This window comes from Danio rerio, chromosome 4 (assembly GCF_052040795.2).
Source record: "Danio rerio strain M-AB ecotype USA chromosome 4, GRCz13ab, whole genome shotgun sequence".
In the NCBI taxonomy this organism is placed as follows: Eukaryota; Metazoa; Chordata; class Actinopteri; order Cypriniformes; family Danionidae; genus Danio; species Danio rerio.
In genome coordinates, this window is record NC_141024.2 from 47,690,320 (window position 1) to 47,712,020 (window position 21,701).

At 40.5% G+C, this 21,701-nt stretch overlaps 3 protein-coding genes and 2 non-coding genes across 5 annotated transcripts in view; 1 reads left to right on the forward strand and 4 right to left on the reverse strand.

Annotated features, from left to right (window-relative positions):
* The window catches only part of LOC137491165 (uncharacterized), a 514,718-nt gene that overhangs the window by 329,584 nt on the left and 163,433 nt on the right, over window positions 1-21,701 (forward strand). The window lies entirely within an intron of this gene.
* Window positions 3,598-21,701, reverse strand: part of LOC141381647 (uncharacterized) — a 751,802-nt gene continuing 733,698 nt past the window's right edge. The window contains exons 2-3 of the mRNA XM_087248530.2: window positions 6,261-8,136; window positions 3,598-6,179 (exon numbers count right to left, since the gene is read on the reverse strand). Coding sequence (XP_087104656.1) covers window positions 3,811-6,179; window positions 6,261-6,708 — 2,817 coding nt within the window. The 5' untranslated portion in view covers window positions 6,709-8,136 and the 3' untranslated portion in view covers window positions 3,598-3,810. The remainder of the gene's footprint in view (window positions 6,180-6,260; window positions 8,137-21,701) is intronic.
* Window positions 13,433-15,564, reverse strand: LOC137491453 (uncharacterized). The gene is made up of 4 exons (XM_087247660.1): window positions 15,478-15,564; window positions 14,484-14,974; window positions 13,982-14,309; window positions 13,433-13,864 (listed from the first exon to the last, which is right to left on the reverse strand). Exons 1-4 carry the CDS (start codon window positions 15,562-15,564, stop codon window positions 13,448-13,450), a joined length of 1,323 nt encoding a protein of 440 aa, XP_087103786.1. The 3' UTR covers window positions 13,433-13,447.
* Window positions 20,936-21,008, reverse strand: trnav-uac (transfer RNA valine (anticodon UAC)). The gene has a single exon. It is a non-coding gene; the product is annotated as a tRNA-Val (tRNA).
* trnav-aac (transfer RNA valine (anticodon AAC)) lies at window positions 21,115-21,187 on the reverse strand. The gene has a single exon. It is a non-coding gene; the product is annotated as a tRNA-Val (tRNA).

Below are 21,701 nucleotides of genomic sequence, written 5' to 3' on the forward strand. Positions count from 1 at the left end.
AATGTCCTGGGATGCCGTTGATTTTTAAGGCAATGGGATTCGCAGGACTTTTCGTCAAATCCTCGCACAACGTTAATTCATGACATTTGACAGATCCACGCCGAACGTCAAGCGACAACGTGATAGGAATGGGAGCATCTTACCATCATTGCTTCAGACTCAGGAAATGTTCTTGGAACTTCACACCGCCAGGCCTCCAGAGGAGCTGTAGCTTTTTAGCCCCGGGGAAGCATGATCCACACGGAAGGGAATAAAAAATGCTGCCCAGTCATCTAAGCGCTCCCAAGTGCCAAAAGGTAGCACCTTGCCCCGTGTGAGGCTCAAACTCACGACCTTCAGATTATGAGACTGACACACTGCCTACTGCGCCAACGAGGCAGACTGATGGACCTGGGCAAACTGTGAAACACCAGCTTCCATGTCACGGTGCTTCGGTGTGGATACTAGGAGACAGCTCGGGATAAGTAGGGATGTCAGGATGGCCAAGCGGTCTAAGGCGCTGCGTTGAGGTTGCAATTTCCCCTGGAGGCGTGGGTTCGAATGCCACTTCCAACAAACCTAATCTTTGGCTATGCGTTCAGGCTAAAGTCTTTAACTCTCTGCCACCTTGTCAGAGTGATACAGTAACACTGACAAAGCACCGCATCAATCTCTTTGCGCCAAAGTTTATGCAGCCTAGCAGTGTCCCTGGCAGCCTTAATGGGCTCTTTAGACTGTAGGTTTTAAGGCGTTTGCGATCAAGGTATTGTCCACAAAAACTCGGAAAAGCATGTGAACAAAACAATGGACGAGGGCTTTAATGCAAGTGAACCAAAAGGGGATCAAAAGTACTGTCTTAGAATGACATGTAGTGGAATGTCCTGGGATGCCGTTGATTTTTAAGGCAATGGGATTCGCAGGACTTTTCGTCAAATCCTCGCACAACGTTAATTCATGACATTTGACAGATCCACGCCGAACGTCAAGCTACAACGTGATAGGAATGGGAGCATCTTACCATCATTGCTTCAGACTCAGGAAATGTTCTTGGAACTTCACACCGCCAGGCCTCCAGAGGAGCTGTAGCTTTTTAGCCCCGGGGAAGCATGATCCACACGGAAGGGAATAAAAAATGCTGCCCAGTCATCTAAGCGCTCCCAAGTGCCAAAAGGTAGCACCTTGCCCCGTGTGAGGCTCAAACTCACGACCTTCAGATTATGAGACTGACACACTGCCTACTGCGCCAACGAGGCAGACTGATGGACCTGGGCAAACTGTGAAACACCAGCTTCCATGTCACGGTGCTTCGGTGTGGATACTAGGAGACAGCTCGGGATAAGTAGGGATGTCAGGATGGCCAAGCGGTCTAAGGCGCTGCGTTGAGGTTGCAATTTCCCCTGGAGGCGTGGGTTCGAATGCCACTTCCAACAAACCTAATCTTTGGCTATGCGTTCAGGCTAAAGTCTTTAACTCTCTGCCACCTTGTCAGAGTGATACAGTAACACTGACAAAGCACCGCATCAATCTCTTTGCGCCAAAGTTTATGCACCCTAGCAGTGTCCCTGGCAGCCTTAATGGGCTCTTTAGACTGTAGGTTTTAAGGCGTTTGCGATCAAGGTATTGTCCACAAAAACTCGGAAAAGCATGTGAACAAAACAATGGACGAGGGCTTTAATGCAAGTGAACCAAAAGGGGATCAAAAGTACTGTCTTAGAATGACATGTAGTGGAATGTCCTGGGATGCCGTTGATTTTTAAGGCAATGGGATTCGCAGGACTTTTCGTCAAATCCTCGCACAACGTTAATTCATGACATTTGACAGATCCACGCCGAACGTCAAGCGACAACGTGATAGGAATGGGAGCATCTTACCATCATTGCTTTAGACTCAGGAAATGTTCTTGGAACTTCACACTGCCAGGCCTCCAGAGGAGCTGTAGCTTTTTAGCCCCGGGGAAGCATGATCCACACGGAAGGGAATAAAAAATGCTGCCCAGTCATCTAAGCACTTCCAAGTGCAAAAAGGTAACACCTTGCCCCGTGTGAGGCTCGAACTCACGACCTTCAGATTATGAGACTGACGCAAAAACAGAATCAAACAAGGCAATTGAAGAACTATTATGGTTATAAACTGTATAAACTATAGACATACACATAAATAATAAACAGTTAAATAAAATGTTAACAAAATAAATTATTTTTATAAAATGTGAAATAAAATAGAAACCAACAAGTGAAATAGTATAAATTGAAGAACTATTATGGTAGTAAACTTTATACACTCTGTACACACACATATATATAATTAATACATTAAATAAAATGTTAACAAAATAAATACACTATTTAAATAAATTGCGCAATAAAATAGAAACCAACAACAAGTGAAATAGAATAAACTGTAGAACTATTATGGTTAATTACTATATAAATACACACACATATATAAATAATAAATAAGTTAAATAAAATGTTAACAAAATAAATGATTAAAAAGTAAAATGTGCAAAAAAACAACAAGTGAAATAGAATAAATTGAATTATTATGGTTATAAACTGTAAACACTATACACACACACACACACACACACACATAAATAATATAAAAGTTAAATAAAATGTCAGCAAAATAAATACACTATTTAAAGAAAATGTGAAATAAAAATATAAACTAACAGCAAGTGAAATTGAATGAACTGAAGAACTATTACACTATATACATACCAGAGGTGGGACCAAGTCATTGTTTGGCAAGTCACAAGTAAGTCTCAATTCATTGCCCTCAAGTCCCGAGTCAAGTCCCGAGTCAAGACAGGCAAGTCCCGAGTCAAGTCCCAAGTCAAAGGCAACAAGTCTCAAGTCAAGTCCAAAGTCCTATAGTTTGATTTTCGAGTCTTTTCGAGTCTTTTTAACAGAAAAATAAAATTTAAACAGATTATGTATGGCTGTAAGATCTGTATTTATTAAACAAACCTTTTTTTTTAATGAAAGAACATTGCTTAGATATATAAAGATACAAATGTAATTTTCTGAAAAAGTGCTAAACAGTGCTGTGTCTCGTCTACACAGCCTATTGCACAAGAACGAGTTCCACCAAAAAAAGAGTCCATTTTGCCTCACATCACACAGAAATTGCAGGTCTACTGCTGTCTAGTTCAGTAAGTTTAGTTGTGCTATGTTATGTCTTCAGTGATCAACTTGTGATTAACTAAAACTACATAAACAACCTCAATGAGGCAGCAGTAGACCAACAACTCCTGTATGCTGCAAAGTAAAATTGAGTGAAATTGGTATTTTGTCAATTGAATCTCGTGTGTGCTAAAGAGATGGAGATGCAAATCTGTCTAGCAGCAATGTAAAATGGTAGCACATATTCTAAATACAGTAGGCTACTTCATACAAACAATAACGTTGTTTTCTTCACATAACGTTGAAGAACTTTGCTCACTACCTTGTGTGATGCTCGTGCACCGATTTCCTCTGTGGACAAAACTGCTTGCGAGCTCTCAAATATACGCTGCTCACGCGCAAATTTTCTCTCGCTCTCAAATATGCACTGCTCACGCACACATTTTCCTGCGCGCTCTCAGAAATTATATATAGAATTTGTGTCTTACATTTACATTTTACATTTAGTCATTTAGCAGACGCTTTTATCCAAAGCGACTTACAAATGAGGACAAGGAAGCAATTTACACAACTAAGAGCAACAATGAATAAGTACTAAAGGCAAGTTTCAGGTCTGTAAAGTCTAAGAAGGGAAGTGTTAGTAGTTTTTTTTTTTTTTTTTTTTTGTACAGTTAGTGTGATATTCAAAGAGGCAATTGCAGATTAGGAAGTGAAGTGGAGACTAAATAGTTGAGTTTTTAGTCGTTTCTTGAAAATAGCGAGTGACTCTGCTGTTCTGATGCAGTTAGGGAGTTCATTCCACCAACTGGGCAGATTGAGCGTGAGCGTTCGCGAAAGTGATTTTTTCCCTCTTTGGGATGGAACCACGAGGCGACGTTCATTCACAGAACGCAAGTTTCTGGAGGGCACATAGATCTGCAGAAGTGAGTGCAGATAAGAAGGTGCTAGGCCAGAAGTCACTTTGTAGGCAAACATCAGAGTTTTGAATTTGATGCGAGCAGCAACTGGCAGCCAGTGCAAACGGACTAGCAGCGGAGTGACATGTGCTCGTTTAGGTTCATTGAAGACAACTCGTGCTGCTGCATTCTGGAGCAGTTGAAGAGGCTTGATAGAGTTAGCTGGAAGCCCAGCTAGTAGAGAGTTGCAGTAATCCAGTTTGGAGAGAACAAGAGCTTGAACAAGGAGTTGAGCTGCATGTTCAGATAAGAAGGGTCGGATCTTTCTGATGTTATAGAGTGCAAATCTGCACGATCGAGCAGTTCTAGAAATGTGGTCAGAGAAGTTTAGTTGGTCATCAATCGTTACTCCAAGGCTTTTCACCATTTTGGATGCAGTAATGGTTGCCCCATCCATCTGGATTGAAAAGTTATGGTGTAGAGTCGGGTTGGCAGAAACTACAAGCATTTCCGTTTTTGCGAGGTTCAGCTGAAGATGATGATCTTTCATCCAGTGTGAAATATCCAACAGGCAGGCTGAGATACGAGCTGGAACCGAGGGATCATCAGGATGAAAAGAGAGGTATAGCTGGGTATCATCAGCATAGCAGTGGTAGGAGAATCCATGTCTCTGGATGACTGGTCCTAGAGATGATGTGTAGATGGAGAAGAGAAGTGGCCCAAGAACAGAGCCTTGAGGTACCCCAGTGTTTAGATGCTGTAGGTTGGACACCTCTCCCCTCCAAGACACCCTGAATGACCTGTCAGAGAGGTAAGATCTGAACCATTGTAGAACAGTGCCCGCAACGCCCAGTGACTCAAGCGTAGATAGCAGGATCTGGTGGTTGACAGTGTCAAAAGCAGCTGACAAGTCCAGCAAAATGAGGACTGATGATTTAGAGTCTGCTTTAGCCAGTCTGAGATCCTCCACGACCGAGAGCAGGGCAGTCTCAGTTGAGTGGCCTTTCTTAAAGCCGGATTGCTTGTTGTCCATGAGATTGTTTTGAGTAAGAAAGTCCAGGACTTGATTGAACACTACTTTCTCCAGAATCTTGGCCATGAATGGAAGCAGGGATACTGGTCTGTAGTTTTCAAGTAGCGTATGGTCCAGGTTGGGTTTCTTTAGCAGTGGGGTTACCCTAGCCTGCTTAAATGTAGTGGGGAATAAACCAGAGTCAAGAGATGTGTTAATTATGTGAGTCAGTGTTGGTATGACTGCAGGAGAGATGGCTTGCAAGAGATGAGAGGGAATGGGATCGAGTGGACAGGTGGTTGCATGGCTAGATAGCACAAGTTTGGACACCTCAGACTCAGAGAGCTGAGAAAAAGAGGTGAGTGTGTGTGGTGTTGGTGTTGTATCTTGCGTGTTTGTTGTAGGTGCAGCAAATTGAGCACTGATTTTTGCAGTTTTGGTGCAGAAGAATGTAGCAAAGTCATCAGTAGTAAGTGTGGAGGATGTGGGTGGAGGAGGAGGATAGAGGAGGGAGGAAAATGTTTTAAGAAGTAGGCGAGGATTAGTGGCATTGTTGATTTTCAGACGGTAATACGTCTGCTTTGCAGAAGTAACCTCAGCTGAGAAAGAGGACAGAAGAGTTTGGTATGTTAAGAGATGTGCAGGATTTTTAGTTTTCCGCCAAATTCTCTCCGCAGCCCGGAGTTTTGAGCGATGCTCACGGAGAGCATCCGAGAGCCAGGGTGCAGGAGGACTGGCACGGGCTGGCCTGGATGCAAGAGGACATAATCGGTCTAGACATGATGCTAGTGTGGAGCAGAGTGTATTAGTGGCACTGTTCGAATCAAGTGCAGTGAGTTTGCGAGATGGAGGAAGAGAGTCTGAAACAATGGTGGATAGTCTATTGGGTGAGAGAGATCGAAGGTTTCTGCGAAAGGTAACCAGTGTTGGAGTGTGTGGCGGCTCAGGAGTAATGTGGATGTTGAGAGACAGAAGGAAATGATCAGATATTTGTAGTGGAGTTACTATTGTTTGATCAGTGAAGCAGTGTCGTGTGTAAATAAGGTCTAGCTGATTACCTGATTTGTGGGTAGCAGAAGTAGGTGCTCTTTTTAGGTCAAAAGAGGCAAGCAAAGTCTGAAAGTCTGCAGCTTGCGGTTTGTCAACGTAAATGTTGAAGTCACCTAGCACCAATAAGGGAGTGGCAAAATTAGAAAAAGATGAGAGAAGAACATCCAGTTCATCTAGGAAGTGACCTAATTTACCTGGTGGGCGGTAGATGACAACCACGTTTATGTAGAAGGGGTGGATAATGGTGACTGCATGGAATTCAAAGGAGCTGATTGTTGGCAGGGACGGTATCAGAGTAAATTTCCATTCTTTGGAAATTAGTAGTCCAGTCCCACCCCCTCTCCCTGTCTGACGAGGAGTGTGGGAAAAAGAGAAATTAGCAGAAAGAGTAGCATGTGTAGCAGTGTCCTCCGGCCTCAACCAGGTCTCAGTTAGAGCCATGAGATTATAGTCAGAATATGTAGCTATGGAGGTAATAAAATCAGCCTTGTTAACAGCTGATTGACAATTCCAGAGGCCCACGGAGAGAGAGAGTTGTGAAATAGTAGATACATGTATTGAACGAAGGTTGTGAGGATTACGCCTGCAGCGTACCTCCCGTGTTTTGCGAGTGTTAGTAACAACAGGAATTAGAAAACACATAGTAAAAGTGCACTGACAACAAAAAATAAGTGTAAAGTAAAACAATAAAGTAAAGTACTCAAGTGCTTTGTCGGTGTCTTTGCTCGGTGGAGTCGCGCAGGTAGAGTCGATGGTCTTTACCCTCGTCGGTCTTCACACGAGGCGGTCTTCACACGAGGCTGCCGCGGTGAACTAGTTGTTTATATAACCCCAAAGCACTAGCTGATTGAATTCAGCTGGACACGCCTCGAGAGTCAAAACAAGGGCCGAAACTGAGGCGGACGACGCGAAACCGCGTCTGCGTTCGCTACACAAGCTCTTATAGTAACCAAGGAAACAGTGGCTAAACAACTTCTAGTATTATACACAACTGAAAGCAAGTTTAAATGTCCTACAACTTTACACAAACAGCTGGAAACAAGTCCTCAAACCATACACAACAACTGAAACAAATCTTAAATGTACTTACAGGCTGCTGGTCTAGATGCTGCTAAAGTGCTTCTCCTGCCGACTAATGCTAGCGAGCTCACTATATAGTGGTTACCTGGCGTTTGGACACGCCTCCCGAGTCAAAACAAGGGCCGAAACTGAGGCGGACGACGCGAAACCGCGTCTGCGTTCGCTACACAAGCTCTTATAGTAACCAAGGAAACAGTGGCTAAACAACTTCTAGCATTATACACAACTGAAAGCAAGTTTAAATGTCCTACAACTTTACACAAACAGCTGGAAACAAGTCCTCAAACCATACACAACAACTGAAACAAATCTTAAATGTACTTACAGGCTGCTGGTCTAGATGCTGCTAAAGTGCTTCTCCTGCCGACTAATGCTAGCGTGCTCACTATATAGTGGTTACCTGGCGTTTGGACACGCCTCCCGAGTCAAAAAAAGGGCCGAAACTGAGGCGGACGACGCGAAACCGCGTCTGCGTTCGCTACACAAGCTCTTATAGTAACCAAGGAAACAGTGGCTAAACAACTTCTAGTATTATACACAACTGAAAGCAAGTTTAAATGTCCTACAACTTTACACAAACAGCTGGAAACAAGTCCTCAAACCATACACAACAACTGAAACAAATCTTAAATGTACTTACAGGCTGCTGGTCTAGATGCTGCTAAAGTGCTTCTCCTGCCGACTAATGCTAGCGAGCTCACTATATAGTGGTTACCTGGCGTTTGGACACGCCTCCCGAGTCAAAACAAGGGCCGAAACTGAGGCGGACGACGCGAAACCGCGTCTGCGTTCGCTACACAAGCTCTTATAGTAACCAAGGAAACAGTGGCTAAACAACTTCTAGTATTATACACAACTGAAAGCAAGTTTAAATGTCCTACAACTTTACACAAACAGCTGGAAACAAGTCCTCAAACCATACACAACAACTGAAACAAATCTTAAATGTACTTACAGGCTGCTGGTCTAGATGCTGCTAAAGTGCTTCTCCTGCTACCTCTTCCTTTTGTGCTTTTTGATATGATTTATATTGAGGCACTATTTATTAACAATAACCAGAATACTAAAATAGACTTACATATTAATTTTTTTATCTAATAAACCATAACATTTTGGCTGTATGTTTTATGATGAGATATTTCCAGTTTTAAACACTTAAAGACACAGAGAATAGAGGTTGGATGTAAAGAATGCATTTTGTTTTACAAACATTTATTAAACATCCAAAAGGTTCACCATACTAATCAAATAAAAACATTTAAACAAAAATATAACTAACGCAAGCAGAAATGTAACTGTGATAAAAATAAGGAAAAACATGATTAGGTATTATAGCCTACTGTACTATTCACTCTTTAAATAAATCTCACTATCAATCCCATTTTATCATGGCAACTAAAATAAAGTGAACTAGTCTCTGCTGTCTTCCACATTATTGATGAGATTGTGGAGGACATTTTCCATGTCATCCTCTTCATTTTGAGGAAAAGCTGTTCCACAGGTTCCCTGAACACATCTATTGGCATGGACAGTGTTTTGAACAGTACTATAGTAAAGTACTTTAATTGTTCTGTTGGGGTCATATTATAGTTGCTATGGTAACACAAGTGTAATATAAACAAATGACCCAGTGCTGTAGTTTTTTTACAGTATTGGGTATATTATACTACAATTCACCACACTTTACTGTAGTAAAACTACACTCTGTATTTCATTTTATCAGTTCACTATTCTTAATACTACAGTATGCTGAAGCATTCATTAACAACTTGTAAATAATACTAGGCTTAAACATAGGCAGTATACCTAACTCTCAAAAACACTAGTATTTATTATAGAATTTACCTTAACCACATAGTTTTTCGTGTATTGTTACTAAATAGTTTAGCAATATATAAACCATATCAACATTCTGGAATAATCAATTTATCAGGAGGATCTCTGGAGAGCAAAAGCAGAAAGTTTTGAGGCGCCAGTGTGGACAAAAGTCAAGCAAACGCAGAGAGACTGAATACGCACACGAAAGACCAGCCAATCAGATTGAAGTACCTGCCCACAGGTGAAAGTAATGTCAGAGCCAATCAGATTTTTCTTTCTTTTCATAAAGAACGGGGTTCGAATCCCACTTAGGCACCTGTAAACTATAATTTTAGACCATTTTGTCAAAAATCACTACTGAAAAAAACAGCTTGAATCAGCCTAGGCTGGTTGGCTGGTTTTAGCTGGTCGACCAGGCTGGTTTTAGAGGGGTGTTGGCCATTTCCAGGCTGGTTTCCAGCCATTTCCAGCCTGGTCTTAACTGGTCAGACTGGGAGATGACCAGCTAAAACCAGCTTGACCAGCGTAGCCAGGCTGGGAGCCCAGCCAAAACCAGCTATGTCCAGCTTAAACCAGGCTGGTCAAGCTGGTTTTAGCTGGATTTTGCTGGTCAGTTTCAGTTTAGAAATGACCAAAACCTCTCTAAAACCAGCCTGGTCAACCAGCTAAAACCAGCCAACCAGCCTAGGCTGGTTTAAGCTGGGTTTTTCTGCAGGGATTTGTAATGTTTAACAATTTATTATAGCCACGAAGTATCTAAAACTTGTTTTCATGTTTGAATAGCCAATAAATGTGCTAAATAAATTAAAATAGAAATACCCACAGTGAAACAGTTATATACATTTAAATATTAGTTTAAATTCATTCATAGTGGTTTTAAATATCTTTTAATATGTAAAGTAGAGAAGTTCACATTCAACAAACTGAATAAAACAAGTCTTCGTTTTCAGTTTATTTAAAAACAATTACAAATGGAGTAATTCAACTCACAATTACATGATCTCATTGAGTGATGGAATAATAAAGGTAAAACTTTAATTGAATGATCAGTCAAGTGTTTCCAAATGAAATCTGTTAAAATAAGAGTCCTACAAAACAGGAACAAAGACACTCATGAAACAAAATGTGATTGTTAATTGTATTTTTTATTAGATGGTTGGTTTTAAGTACTTAAAAAATAGTAGATAATCCTTAAATATAGAGGGGAAATACAGAAAAACAAACAAACAGATATTCAACAATATATATGCATTACATTACAATCTCGCAATAAAAAATTTAATTAAAAATCATATAGAGGACTAAAATATTGCTAAGAGGCATAACATCAACAATAATAAAAATACCTTTAAGGTTTTAAATACTAAATAAAATTAATAGTATTAATCTAAAATATGAAAAAGGTAACACTTTACAATAAGGTTGTATTAATTAATTAAGTTTATGCATGTACTAATGTGAACAAACAATGCAGTGCAGTACAGTTACAGTTCATTACAGTATTCATTATTTTATGCTTTAATTAATGGAAATAAAATTATTGGTTAATTCTTGTTAAATCACAGTGCATTAACATTAATGTTAACAAGCATAACTTTAAATTGTAATAATGCAATAGTAAATGTTAAACTATAATTAATAAAGGTTTAGAAGTATAGTTCATTATTAGTTCATGTTAGTACATAGATTAACTAAGGAAACCTTATTGCAAAATGTCACCAGAAAATAACAAAAAACTTTTTTTTTTAACAGTTTTAAGAGCTTTAAAAATAAATTATATATCTAGTTATTATGGCATGTAATCAATGTTACTACTAATTAAATAGTTAGAAAATACTGTCAGAGGATGGGCAAAACACAAAGATAAAACATAATATGCGCATTGACACAAACGACCAAGTGCAAAAACATAAATTACAGCCATGTTCATTCATAATTATATGATATAAATCACGAGAGGGTAAATTTGGTTTAAAAAAACTGAAGTTCATTGACTTATACACAACAGTAAAACAATGCTTTTGCACAACAGTAACACATTGCGAGTAGTAAAGTCTCTTACCTTTGAAAGATGTTGTAAATCCGCTGAATAAAACAAAAGGAGCAGATCGCGGACGTGTTAATTTCACTCTCCGAGTCAGAATGAAAATGGCATCTTCAAATTTCCCGCTGGTGCAAAAACACGGAAGTGCGCCACAAAGCGCTAGTGGTCGAAAGTATGCGTGCATGCTCTCTGTCACACATGCACACACACGCAGAGATAGAGCTTTCTGTGTGTCAACATACTTTTTATCTTTGGGCTTTTTATAGAAAGTAGCAAGTCTTTACAAGTCAATAGGCGCAAGTCCAAGTGAAAGTCTGAATCATTTATGTTCAAGTCCAAGTCGAGTTGCAAGTCTTTTTATATTTTGTCGAGTCGAGTCTGAAGTCATCAAATTCATGACTCGAGTCTGACTCGAGTCCAAGTCACATGACTTGAGTCCACACCTCTGATACATACACAAACAAACAAACACATTATTTTGGATTGGTCCTTTTCATTTCCTCTAGCCACTCTTCTTTAGTCAAAGTTTCAGTCTGTGGGCAGTACACCCTGCCCCTGAGTTGGCTATGGCCTGTGGCATTTGTTTTGAACTGCCCACACTTTTTACAAGTGTTCGCTTGAACAGTTCTCCGGTACGGTCTTTTGGGAATGGCTCCAGATGTGGACGGTGATGCAGCAGGCTGTGAGCTGGTACTGGACATTGTTGGCTGAAGGGGTGGCTGTCTGAGTGGCATCCCCTGCACCATTGGGATACCCTGGGCCATCTGCACTCCTTGCATCATCGGGATACCCTGGGCCATAGGGATTCCCTGGACCATTGGCACAGCCTGGAACATTGGTACACCCTGAAACATCGGCATACCCTGGTACCCTGGTGTAGCTGGGATGTATATGTTGGGTACCATCTGCAGCGATGCTCCAGGTGCTGGTGGTGTAAATATGACCTGGGTCTGTACTGGTGCTTTGGGTCTAAGTGGGGGTCGTCCAACATATGTCTGCCTCTGCCTTGCCTGACCTGCTGTGCTCTCTGGCAACACATACTGGTGCTGCTCTCCTGGTTGGTCTGGCTCTGTCCGAAGACTTTTGGCAACTGGGAGAGGTTCCTGGGCTTCTGGGAGGGGTTGAGGCAACTGAATACCCTGAACCAGCACAGACAGCTCCTGCTTCTTCTGTCTGTTATTAAACCACTGAATCAGGGTATTCTGGTTTACCTCAACCAGCTGCATGGATGTACCTCCCATTACCAAGCTGTTGCCCAGTACGAGTTGCCTAATCCTGCGGTAGTCTTGCAGGATCAGAGACCATCTTGAAAGAGTTCCCTTGCCTTTTCGCTTGGGACTAGGGTGGATGGTACAAAGCCTAATAAAGATGGTCTCCACAAGACGGCAACAGTCAGGCCACTGAGCAGGAGCACTGCTTGCACCCAGCACACATCTGGTAGTGCTCTCCACGCCAGGGGTGTGAGTGGGCTTCTTGGGTGTTTTAAATCGCCCACTCAGCAGTCGCTTCTGGTGTCGAGCTGCATACACCACCCGCTTCTTGTCTTGGTCATGCAGGCTTTGCCAAAGACCAATAATCTCGTTGGCCTCCTGGCTGGTGAGGCTAAGGCTTTTGTGGGTCCGGAGCTCAACCAGATATTCAGCCAGCCTGTCCACATGCTGGAAGGCCGGAATATTTTGGTAGTCAACAGCCTAATGAAAGCACAACAAAAAAAAAAAAAATAGCACATTAAATTGTTCAATGCATAATTCCATAATTGATTCTGTTATCATGTTGAAGCTGCACTACGGAAATAAACCTGATGCGTGTTTGACTTTACACTTTATTTTTTAAATTATTCTAGATCATTGTAAAGACAGAAATTAGTGGGACTTACAGTCTCTTCATCACCATCATCATCGTCGTCATCATAATTATCTTCGTCATCATCTTCCGTAGCCTCTTCTGGCTCTAAGGGCACAGGTGAAATTGGTTCTTCAGGCTGCACAGGTGGGTCAGGGACCAGTGCAGGGCATGTGGAGACTGGCAAAGAAGCGACACTGCTGGTGACTGCAGTGGAGGAACCCGATCTCAATGTGGAGGAGGATGGTGACAGAGCAGCCTCCGGATCAACAATAGAGTGATCCTCACTGATGTCACAGAAGCCCTCATCTTCTTCTCGCTCATCCACATTGAGATCCTCAATGAGCTCAGCAGTCTGCTCACAGTCTGGGTTCATGTTCTGCAGTGCCTGACCAGTCTGCTGGAACAGATACTGCACTCCAATGAGCTCACCTGAAAAAAATAAATGAAACATAAATAAACAAATTTTAAGAGCCATGTTTGATTGGGTGTTGAAGTAGCAAGTAGTTTTAAAAGATCAACGTCAAGGAAGAAACAAACAAAAACATACATTTTAATCAGAGATCCAAAACATAATAAATATTCTGTACAAAATATCTATTGAAATGCTTGGCGTAGCAAAGAAACATCAGCCGCATCCCATTCAAAAATGCACGCAGAGATCCGTGACATGAAGATGGGATACAGTTGATGAGCATCAGTTGTACATCCCACGGCAATCCTGCGCATAAAGTGCCAGATGTCCAATTTCACAGTCAACTCCGGCCATCCTCTGAACCTGGCTTTGAGTTTGGTCTCACCCACATCAGTGCAGCACCCACAGTCCACATAAAAAACAGCAGGTGGATCCACACCAGCCTCCTGGTATCTTCTCACCAGCCCATCCACCATCCTGTCCAGTCCTGCTCCTTCCTGGGCAGTGAGCACACTTATCAGCACCTGACCAAACTCATTGCCAACAGAGGTGAGCCAGAGTCCTGTTCCTCTTGCTGTCCCAGCCAGCTTTTTTGTGATCTAGATTAGACAAGAGAAGAACCATGGTGTATCGTCAGATCAAGCAGACTACACAAAGGGTTTTTACCAATGCTGGAGTATAATAAAGAAATTATAAATTGCTGAATATCCACTAACCTTTTTAGTTGAATCCATCTTCAAGATGGACCCATGGGTCGATGTTATCCTGGCATGGATTTCATTCAACCTTGTCAAGATGTCCTGGCTGTAGACAGTGAGGAGCCACTTGCAGCTTGGCACAACTGTAGGTGCTGGGGGCTCCTGGTAGGTGATCGGCAACACCCCAGGTCCACTGAGGAAATCCACACACTGAGTGGTGTAGCGGGCCAGACGCTGGAGCCACTCTTCACTGTGGTTTTCCTTCAGTTGTTTGATGACCCTTGTGGGGCTGGTGCCTAGTCCACGCTCACGCAGTAGGCGAATGACTCTTATATCACAGGCGTACCTTAGGAACAGAAGAATATTAATATAAATAAATAAATAAATAAATATATATATATATATATATATATATATATATATATATATATATATATATATATCATTTGTAAAGTATTTTCATATATCTGTGATGATAGGTTAACAACTGCACGAGGAATAAAGGTGTTCAATTACTCACTTCTGTGTGAGAATGACCCGAAACTCTGAGCGATGGCCAAGATCCAGCTGCTGCAAGACAGTCTGATTCCAGGACACATGCGAGGCTTTGCACTTGGTACAGATGAGGGTTTCTGTAACCATGTTGTACATCCTGTCGATGTCCAGAACCTGCCGTGCCCTTTTGTGCAGACCTCCACCTGTCAGCTGATGCTGTCCACATGCAGGATTAGGGCACAGGACTTTGACCCTCCACAGCTTGTATGGCATCCACAGCAAAAGTGAATGACAGAAAAATCTGTCTGGAGCTGGAGCCTGATTGTATGTAAGTGCAGGCTGTGGAGGGTAATACCAGAGCTGGAGGTTGTCTCGAAGCTCTGGCTTTCCTTTGGACCCCATTTTAAAAAGCCTGCTGGCAATCCACTTGTGGTCCTCTGGTGGCAAGGTTTCAGCCCAAAGGCGCGGAAGTGGAACAGCTGATGGAGCTTGCAACAATGACCCAGAAGGTGCAGTCTGTGAAGGAAAATAGATAAAACCTTTAGTCTGGTAATGTAAATGCACCTTACATATTTGAGTGAGTACCCTCACATGATATCATGATTATAATCTAAATACCTTTGATTTTAAGTGATTGTTTTTAAATACCTTATTATGTTTTTCAATTCCAAAAATCATTAATAGAATTTCACCAATAAACATTTTCTTTAAAGAAGCAAAAGTATTTTCCAATACAGTTATTTTTCTTTTTCCTTTCTACTTCTTTTCCATCCATTTTCTTTTCTTTTACTACTGTGAACATAAAATATCAACAGCAGAAGGAGTAATTTTTGTGATTCTTTGCTTTATTTTTTCCTCTCTTTATTTTGTTAACATTTATACATATATCAAGCTTAGTTAATTAACATCAAGTCAATTTAATTGGCTGGTCTTAAAACCACTTTGTGTGAATTCAGCTGGGGCAGCAAATATGCAAACCAAATTACCTTTTTTTGGACAGAAAATATGAAATTACTTACTGAGACAATGCCGGACGGCTCTGTGGAACTGGTCACTGCCGTAGTGGATGTGAGGACGGGGGCAGAAACTTGAAGGTCCTGTGTCATTACAAACAAGCAGTATAACAAAGTGCATTTTGTAAATATATATCTATAAGTAACATTAACTAATCAGAATTTTTTGCAACCATTACTTTATTTGAACATTAATGTATAAAATACATTGGAAATGAATGATTGCTGCTAAACTGTAAAATTTTGTCACAGCGCTTCTATGCAGAACAAAAAGTTTAAAGAATGGTGCTTATTTTTAATATATATGTTTTTATGCACTAAAAGAATACTACAGAGATGTTTTATTGAGATTTAATGTGACTGTACTTAATAAAAATACGAATTTACGTAAAACAAATGCTTATACCAAATTCTCTCAGAAAGCTATGTGGATTATGACAATACTTACAGCCGTGCTTGGTGTAGAAGCACTACACACTGCTGAACTGGGCTGAACGTCAACCTGTGATGGTCTTCTAGCCACACTAAGATTTGGCTTTGCTGCAGCAATGTGGGATCCGGAAAATCTTGGTTTGGTGAACTCAAAAAGGGCAAGACAAAAAGCATTTCAGTAAAAACACTGTGTTCACAATGGCAAAATGTACACTACTGTTCAAAGGTTTGCGATCTGCTTAATGTATTTTTTTTATGTTTTAATTATGTTTATCAAGGCTACATTTATTTGATCAAATATTTAGTAAAAACTGGAATAATGTGAAATAATAATATAGGCAAATTAAATAAATAAAGAATAATTTATTCAAACAATTCATATCAAATAAAAGCGATTTAATTTATGAGCAAATCAAACACAATAGAATTCTTGCAAAATATGAGTAATATTAAGCTTTTATATTTTAACAATAATAATTTTTTGAACATTAGTGTATATCACATTAAATTTCAAGCAATTAGAAACTATCTTTCTATATGTCAGTTGTACAATCAGTTTGATTTCTCTACAGTGTTTCGAGTTCAAGCTGTTTTTTACTACCACCCTCTGCTACTTTTACAGGTAGAAATAAGATATAAGTTAGAATAGATTTAATTAGACAACTGGTTCATTGCAAATAAATGTGACACATTAGGCTTTGATTAAAATTATAGTTTTCTGGATCAAGGAGCAATATGCAAACAAATATTTTTTTTTACTACCAAAGGAATAAAGTATTTACGGAACCCCGGAAGGGACGTAGTGGGGGAGAAAAAAAATGGGTGGGTGAAAAAAAAATAATGGGTGAAAGAAAAAAAATGGGTGGGAGGAAAATATATATTTCTAAGTTTTTTGCGTTCTCTCGCAAAGTTTTGCGTTCCCTCGCAAAGATGTTTTGCGTTCCCTCGCAAAGATGTTTTGCGTTGTCTCGCAAAGATGTTTTGCGTTCCCTCGCAAAGATGTTTTGCGTTCCCTCGCAAAGTTGTTTTGCGTTCTCTCGCAAAACTGTTTCTCCACAAACACTTCCTGTTCACTGCACTCACGTAAACCCTCCCGTTTTTGCCGAAATTCTCCCGTATTTTACCATTCTATCCCACTTTCTTTACATTACTGTGCGTATGCTACCTATGAACCAGTGAATGCATGTATAAGCGCTGACTGACAGACGCGCTTCGTACAATAAACTGATCCCAGATCAGCGTCTGTACACGCCATTTACAGAGGAGCGGGTGTATGTTTAAACAGACAAATACACTGAATAATATGAAACATCTCCGTCCTGCATGTTTTATTTTAAACCGCTTATTTTCTCTTAAATGAGCACAAACAGTTTCTAAAGTAATGGACTGCTTTCATTATAGATCTGTGCATTCTTACAGAGACACCTCTGTTATCAAACTAAACAAAACATGAGATTCATTTGCTTCGCACTTGTTTGATAACAGAAGTGTCCCTTTAAATGGCGCGTACAGACGCTGATCTGGGATCAGTTTATTGTACGAAGCGCGTCTGTCAGTCAGCGCTTAAACATGCATTCACTGGTTCAGAGGTTGCAAAGTGAAAGGCGACAATCAGCGCACAGTAATGTAAAGAAAGTGGGATAGAATGGTAAAATATGGGAGAAATTCAGCAAAAACGGGAGGGTTAACGTGAGTGCAGTGAACAGGAAGTGTTTGTGGAGAAACAGTTTTGCGAGGGAACGCAAAACATCTTTGCGAGGGAACGCAAAACAACTTTGCGAGGGAACGCAAAACATCTTTGCGAGATAACGCAAAACATCTTTGCGAGGGAACGCAAAACTTTGCGAGAGAACGCAAAAACTTAGAATTATATATTTTCCTCCCACCCATTTTTTTTCTTTCACCCATTATTTTTTTTTTACCCAGCCAATTTTTTTCTCCCCCACTACGTCGCTTCCGGGGTTCCGTAAGTATTGCATTATGTTATATACAGTATTATTGTACTATTATTACATCATGCATTTCAACAAAAACATACATTGTATATCACAACATCACACTATGTGTTATATACAGTTGAAGTCTGATTTATTAGCCCGCTTTTTAATTTTTTTCCACCAATTTCTGTTTAATGGAGAGAAGATTTGTTCAGCACATTTTTTTAAACATCAAAGTTTTAATAACTCATTCCTAAGAACTGTTTTATTTTATCTTTGCCCTGATGACAGTAAATAATATTTGACTAGATATTCTTCAAGAACTTTTATACCACTTAAAGTGACATTTGAAGGTTTAACTAGGTAAATTAGGTTAAATAGGCAGGTTAGGGTAATTAGGCAAGTTATTGTATAACGATGGTTTGTTTTGTAGACTATGCCAAAAAAAAAAAAAAAAAAAAGCTTAAAGAGGCTCATAATATTGACCTTGAAAAATGTATTCGAAATAAAACAAATAAGACTTTCTCCCAGAAGAAAAAATATTATCATACCTGTGGTAGCAAAAAAAAAATATATATATATATATTTTTAAATAAGTACTTTTTCAAGATAATACCTCAGACTCGTTGTTTAGAAAAAGTACAAATTTTAGCTTACACTTAAAATCAAAACAAAGTATTTACTATTAGTGTTTATTATGTATCATTATCTGAAGACAAGAGGTTAAAATGTAGCTTTAAAAACTGTGACCCTGACCATGACCTGACCATGTAATTTAATCCAATCACAGAAACTCAAACCGACCAATCAGCAAGTGTCTGCTACCCCCCCCCCCCCCCAACCCCCCCGCTGTACAAGAGGTGTGAAAAGAAGCAGGTCTCTAGCAACACCTCAACTTTTTTATTGCTTTTTGTTCTTTTCTCTCCTATGTTTGAACTTTGAACTGAACTTTGAACACCTTGAACACTTGAAACACTGAAATTGTCATTTCTTTTGATTTTTAAAAAAATGTACCATTGACAATTGCGGTGAAATCTTTGATGCCACTGATGGAGTAGACGGGGGCTGGGGCTGGGCCTCAAGTTGTCTCGTCTCCATCACCTCTTGAGCAGGTACAGTAGGGGCAGGTTGTTGCACCGTTTGTGCTGGAGCAGCAGAAGCAGTACTCTGCTGAAAATAAATCACAAAAATACATATAATCATGAAAAAGGAAAGGCATTCTAGTAAATAAAAATAAACACATATTGACTCAAAAATGTACCTTTTGAGTGTGAAAACCACATGTGCATTTCAGCACACCTCCAAGCAAAGTCCTCTGCCCACGAGATTGCAATGGGCATTTCTCAATCTGAAAAAATCATGAAAGATATATTAAATAATTTTACACAATACAAAAAACTTTTATAACTAAATAAGAATTTTTACTCAATGACTCCCTTAATAAAGCACACAATAGCTCTGTAAATTAATTTACCACTGTTTCTAGAATGTGTTTAATATTTGTCTAATATGTAATCGTACAGTTTGTATCTCCAAAAACGAAAAGAAGAATAAAAGGAACTGGACAGGAACATTTCAGGCCTTAAAACCACATGCTGTATACTGTACTCATAATCCCTTCCCCCACCTTTTCAGATCTCTCTCATAAACGGTCAAACTTACTAAATTATTCGACGTAAATCTCAAAATACATGCAATTTAAAACACTTTAATATTTAAAAACAAGTATGACATGTTTTACACAGATACTGTACTGAATGTACTGAAGCCTAACAAGTTAACGTTACTCTGTTAAGCAAATTTGAGCAAACGTTATATCATGTAAACGAAATACACACCCTTTGATAAATCTCATGCCACTTTTTTTGTTGAGGAGCTGGCCTGTTGCCCTCATTTGATGGCCAAACTCCTGTGCTGGCAAACTTTTTCAGACGTGAAATCCAGTCAGCGTCTGACATAGTTTTATGAGATTTTTCAGACATTTTTCTCCTATAAATTAAACGGTTTTGAATTAAAGTATCCAAATTTGAAATACAAGACACTAAAACATTAATTCGTGCAATTGTGTAGTTTTTCATACCTTTTTTAAGAAATCACTATCGGAAAAAATCCTTTACTGCAAGCAAAACGATGCTGTGCTCTGTCGAATGATGCTGTTCGTTGAATATCACTGATGGTCAATGAACTTTTTTTTTACCTCTGACCCGCCTCCAGAGGACCGTGTCATTCCTTCGTGTACCTTCGGCTCAGTTCAGAAAATTGATTGACATCTGACTAACCTGTTTCACTGCACACCTAGCGGTGATTCTTGGAACAGTTCCTACCCCCCGGCTTCAACATTGTCTCGACTCTGATTGGTCAAATGTTGAGAATTCCGGTCCGCGATTGGATGCAAATGTTGAAGCACTGCAACGTGATTGGCTACAATGTTAGAGCGTATCGCTCCGATTGGCTCTCATCTTCAACATTTGTGAAATATTGTCGGACTATCCTTCGGCAGCTGGCGTTCAGGTCGCAGTCTCCCCTGGAGGCGTGGCTTCGAATCCCATTTCTGACAAACCGAGCCTGCGGCGATGCGCTCAGGCTGAAGTCTTTAACTCCCTGCCACCATGTCCGAATGATACAGTAACACTGACAAAGCGCCGCATCACGCGGGCTTTAATGCAAGTGCACCGAAAGGGGATCAAAAGAATTGTCCTGGGATGGTGTTGATTTTTAAGGTCTGCAGGGCATTTTTTCGTCAAATCCTCATACAACGTCAAGTCATGACATTTGACAGATCATTTGACAGATCCACGACCTTGTATCGTGCATCCAGGCCAGTGGTGCTTCAAGTATTTATAGTCTTTTTTTATAGAGCTGTCTTGTACGGTCCGCATCGTGGAGGGCCAGCAAACGCACTGGCCACCTGCTCATGCATAACACAAAGCTAAAAGAAATCAGATTCTACGCAAGTTTGCGACACCGCGAGGGGAGGTAAACACTGAGTTGAATTCAAACTTCTAGCCTCACAACGCTCTGCAGAAAGAATGTTTTCAGTGAACGTCAGTACTCAACAGAAGCCTGATTTGACAATTGTCGTAAAAGACAGAGGTTGTTTCCACCCAGTTTCGAACTGGGGACCTTTCGCGTGTAAGGCGAACGTGATAACCACTACACTATGGAAACCTTCAGAAGTACAACTAGCAGATAACCCTTTTTGATTGGGTGCCTGTTGACGATCATTGCTGGTGAGGTAGTGGATGCTATTATTTTCTCGCCAAAAGAAGAGCACTGTTTCTGCTCGGTTTCGAACCGAGGACCTTTCGCGTGTTAGGCGAACGTGATGACCACTACACTACAGAAACCCCACAAGCGCTTTCTCCAGCGAAGTTAGGCGTGCAAGGATAAAACAAGGTGTACGCGTTTGTCATTCAAGCGGACAAAGCCAACTCAGCGTGACAAGCTCCCTGCAGGTATTAGGGCCAATTTACAATCCGGGCCCAACACAGCTGTACAGGTCCTAGCGAAATGTCCCCTTTCGTCACATTTGAAGCACCTGAATTCTGGGCATTCCTTCATCACATGGTCTGAGCTCATGCGTAGTCGACAGGTTTTTACCTGATTGGTGTGCATGACTCTAAAGTGCTGTGCCCCTTCAGCCGTCTCGATTTTGGTACTGTATGGTAGGGAGACCGTCTCTTCTGGAAATCTGTTTTTTACAAACCTTGTTCCATCTTCTATGCTTGTGCCTAGATACAGACTTCTTTTAGTTTTAGACATGGGGAAAACTCCCCATCCCTCTAGCTTGCTTAAAATTTCTTCATCAGCTAGGTAAACAGGCAGATGCTTGAACGAAACAACATAGTCTCTGTTTTGTAA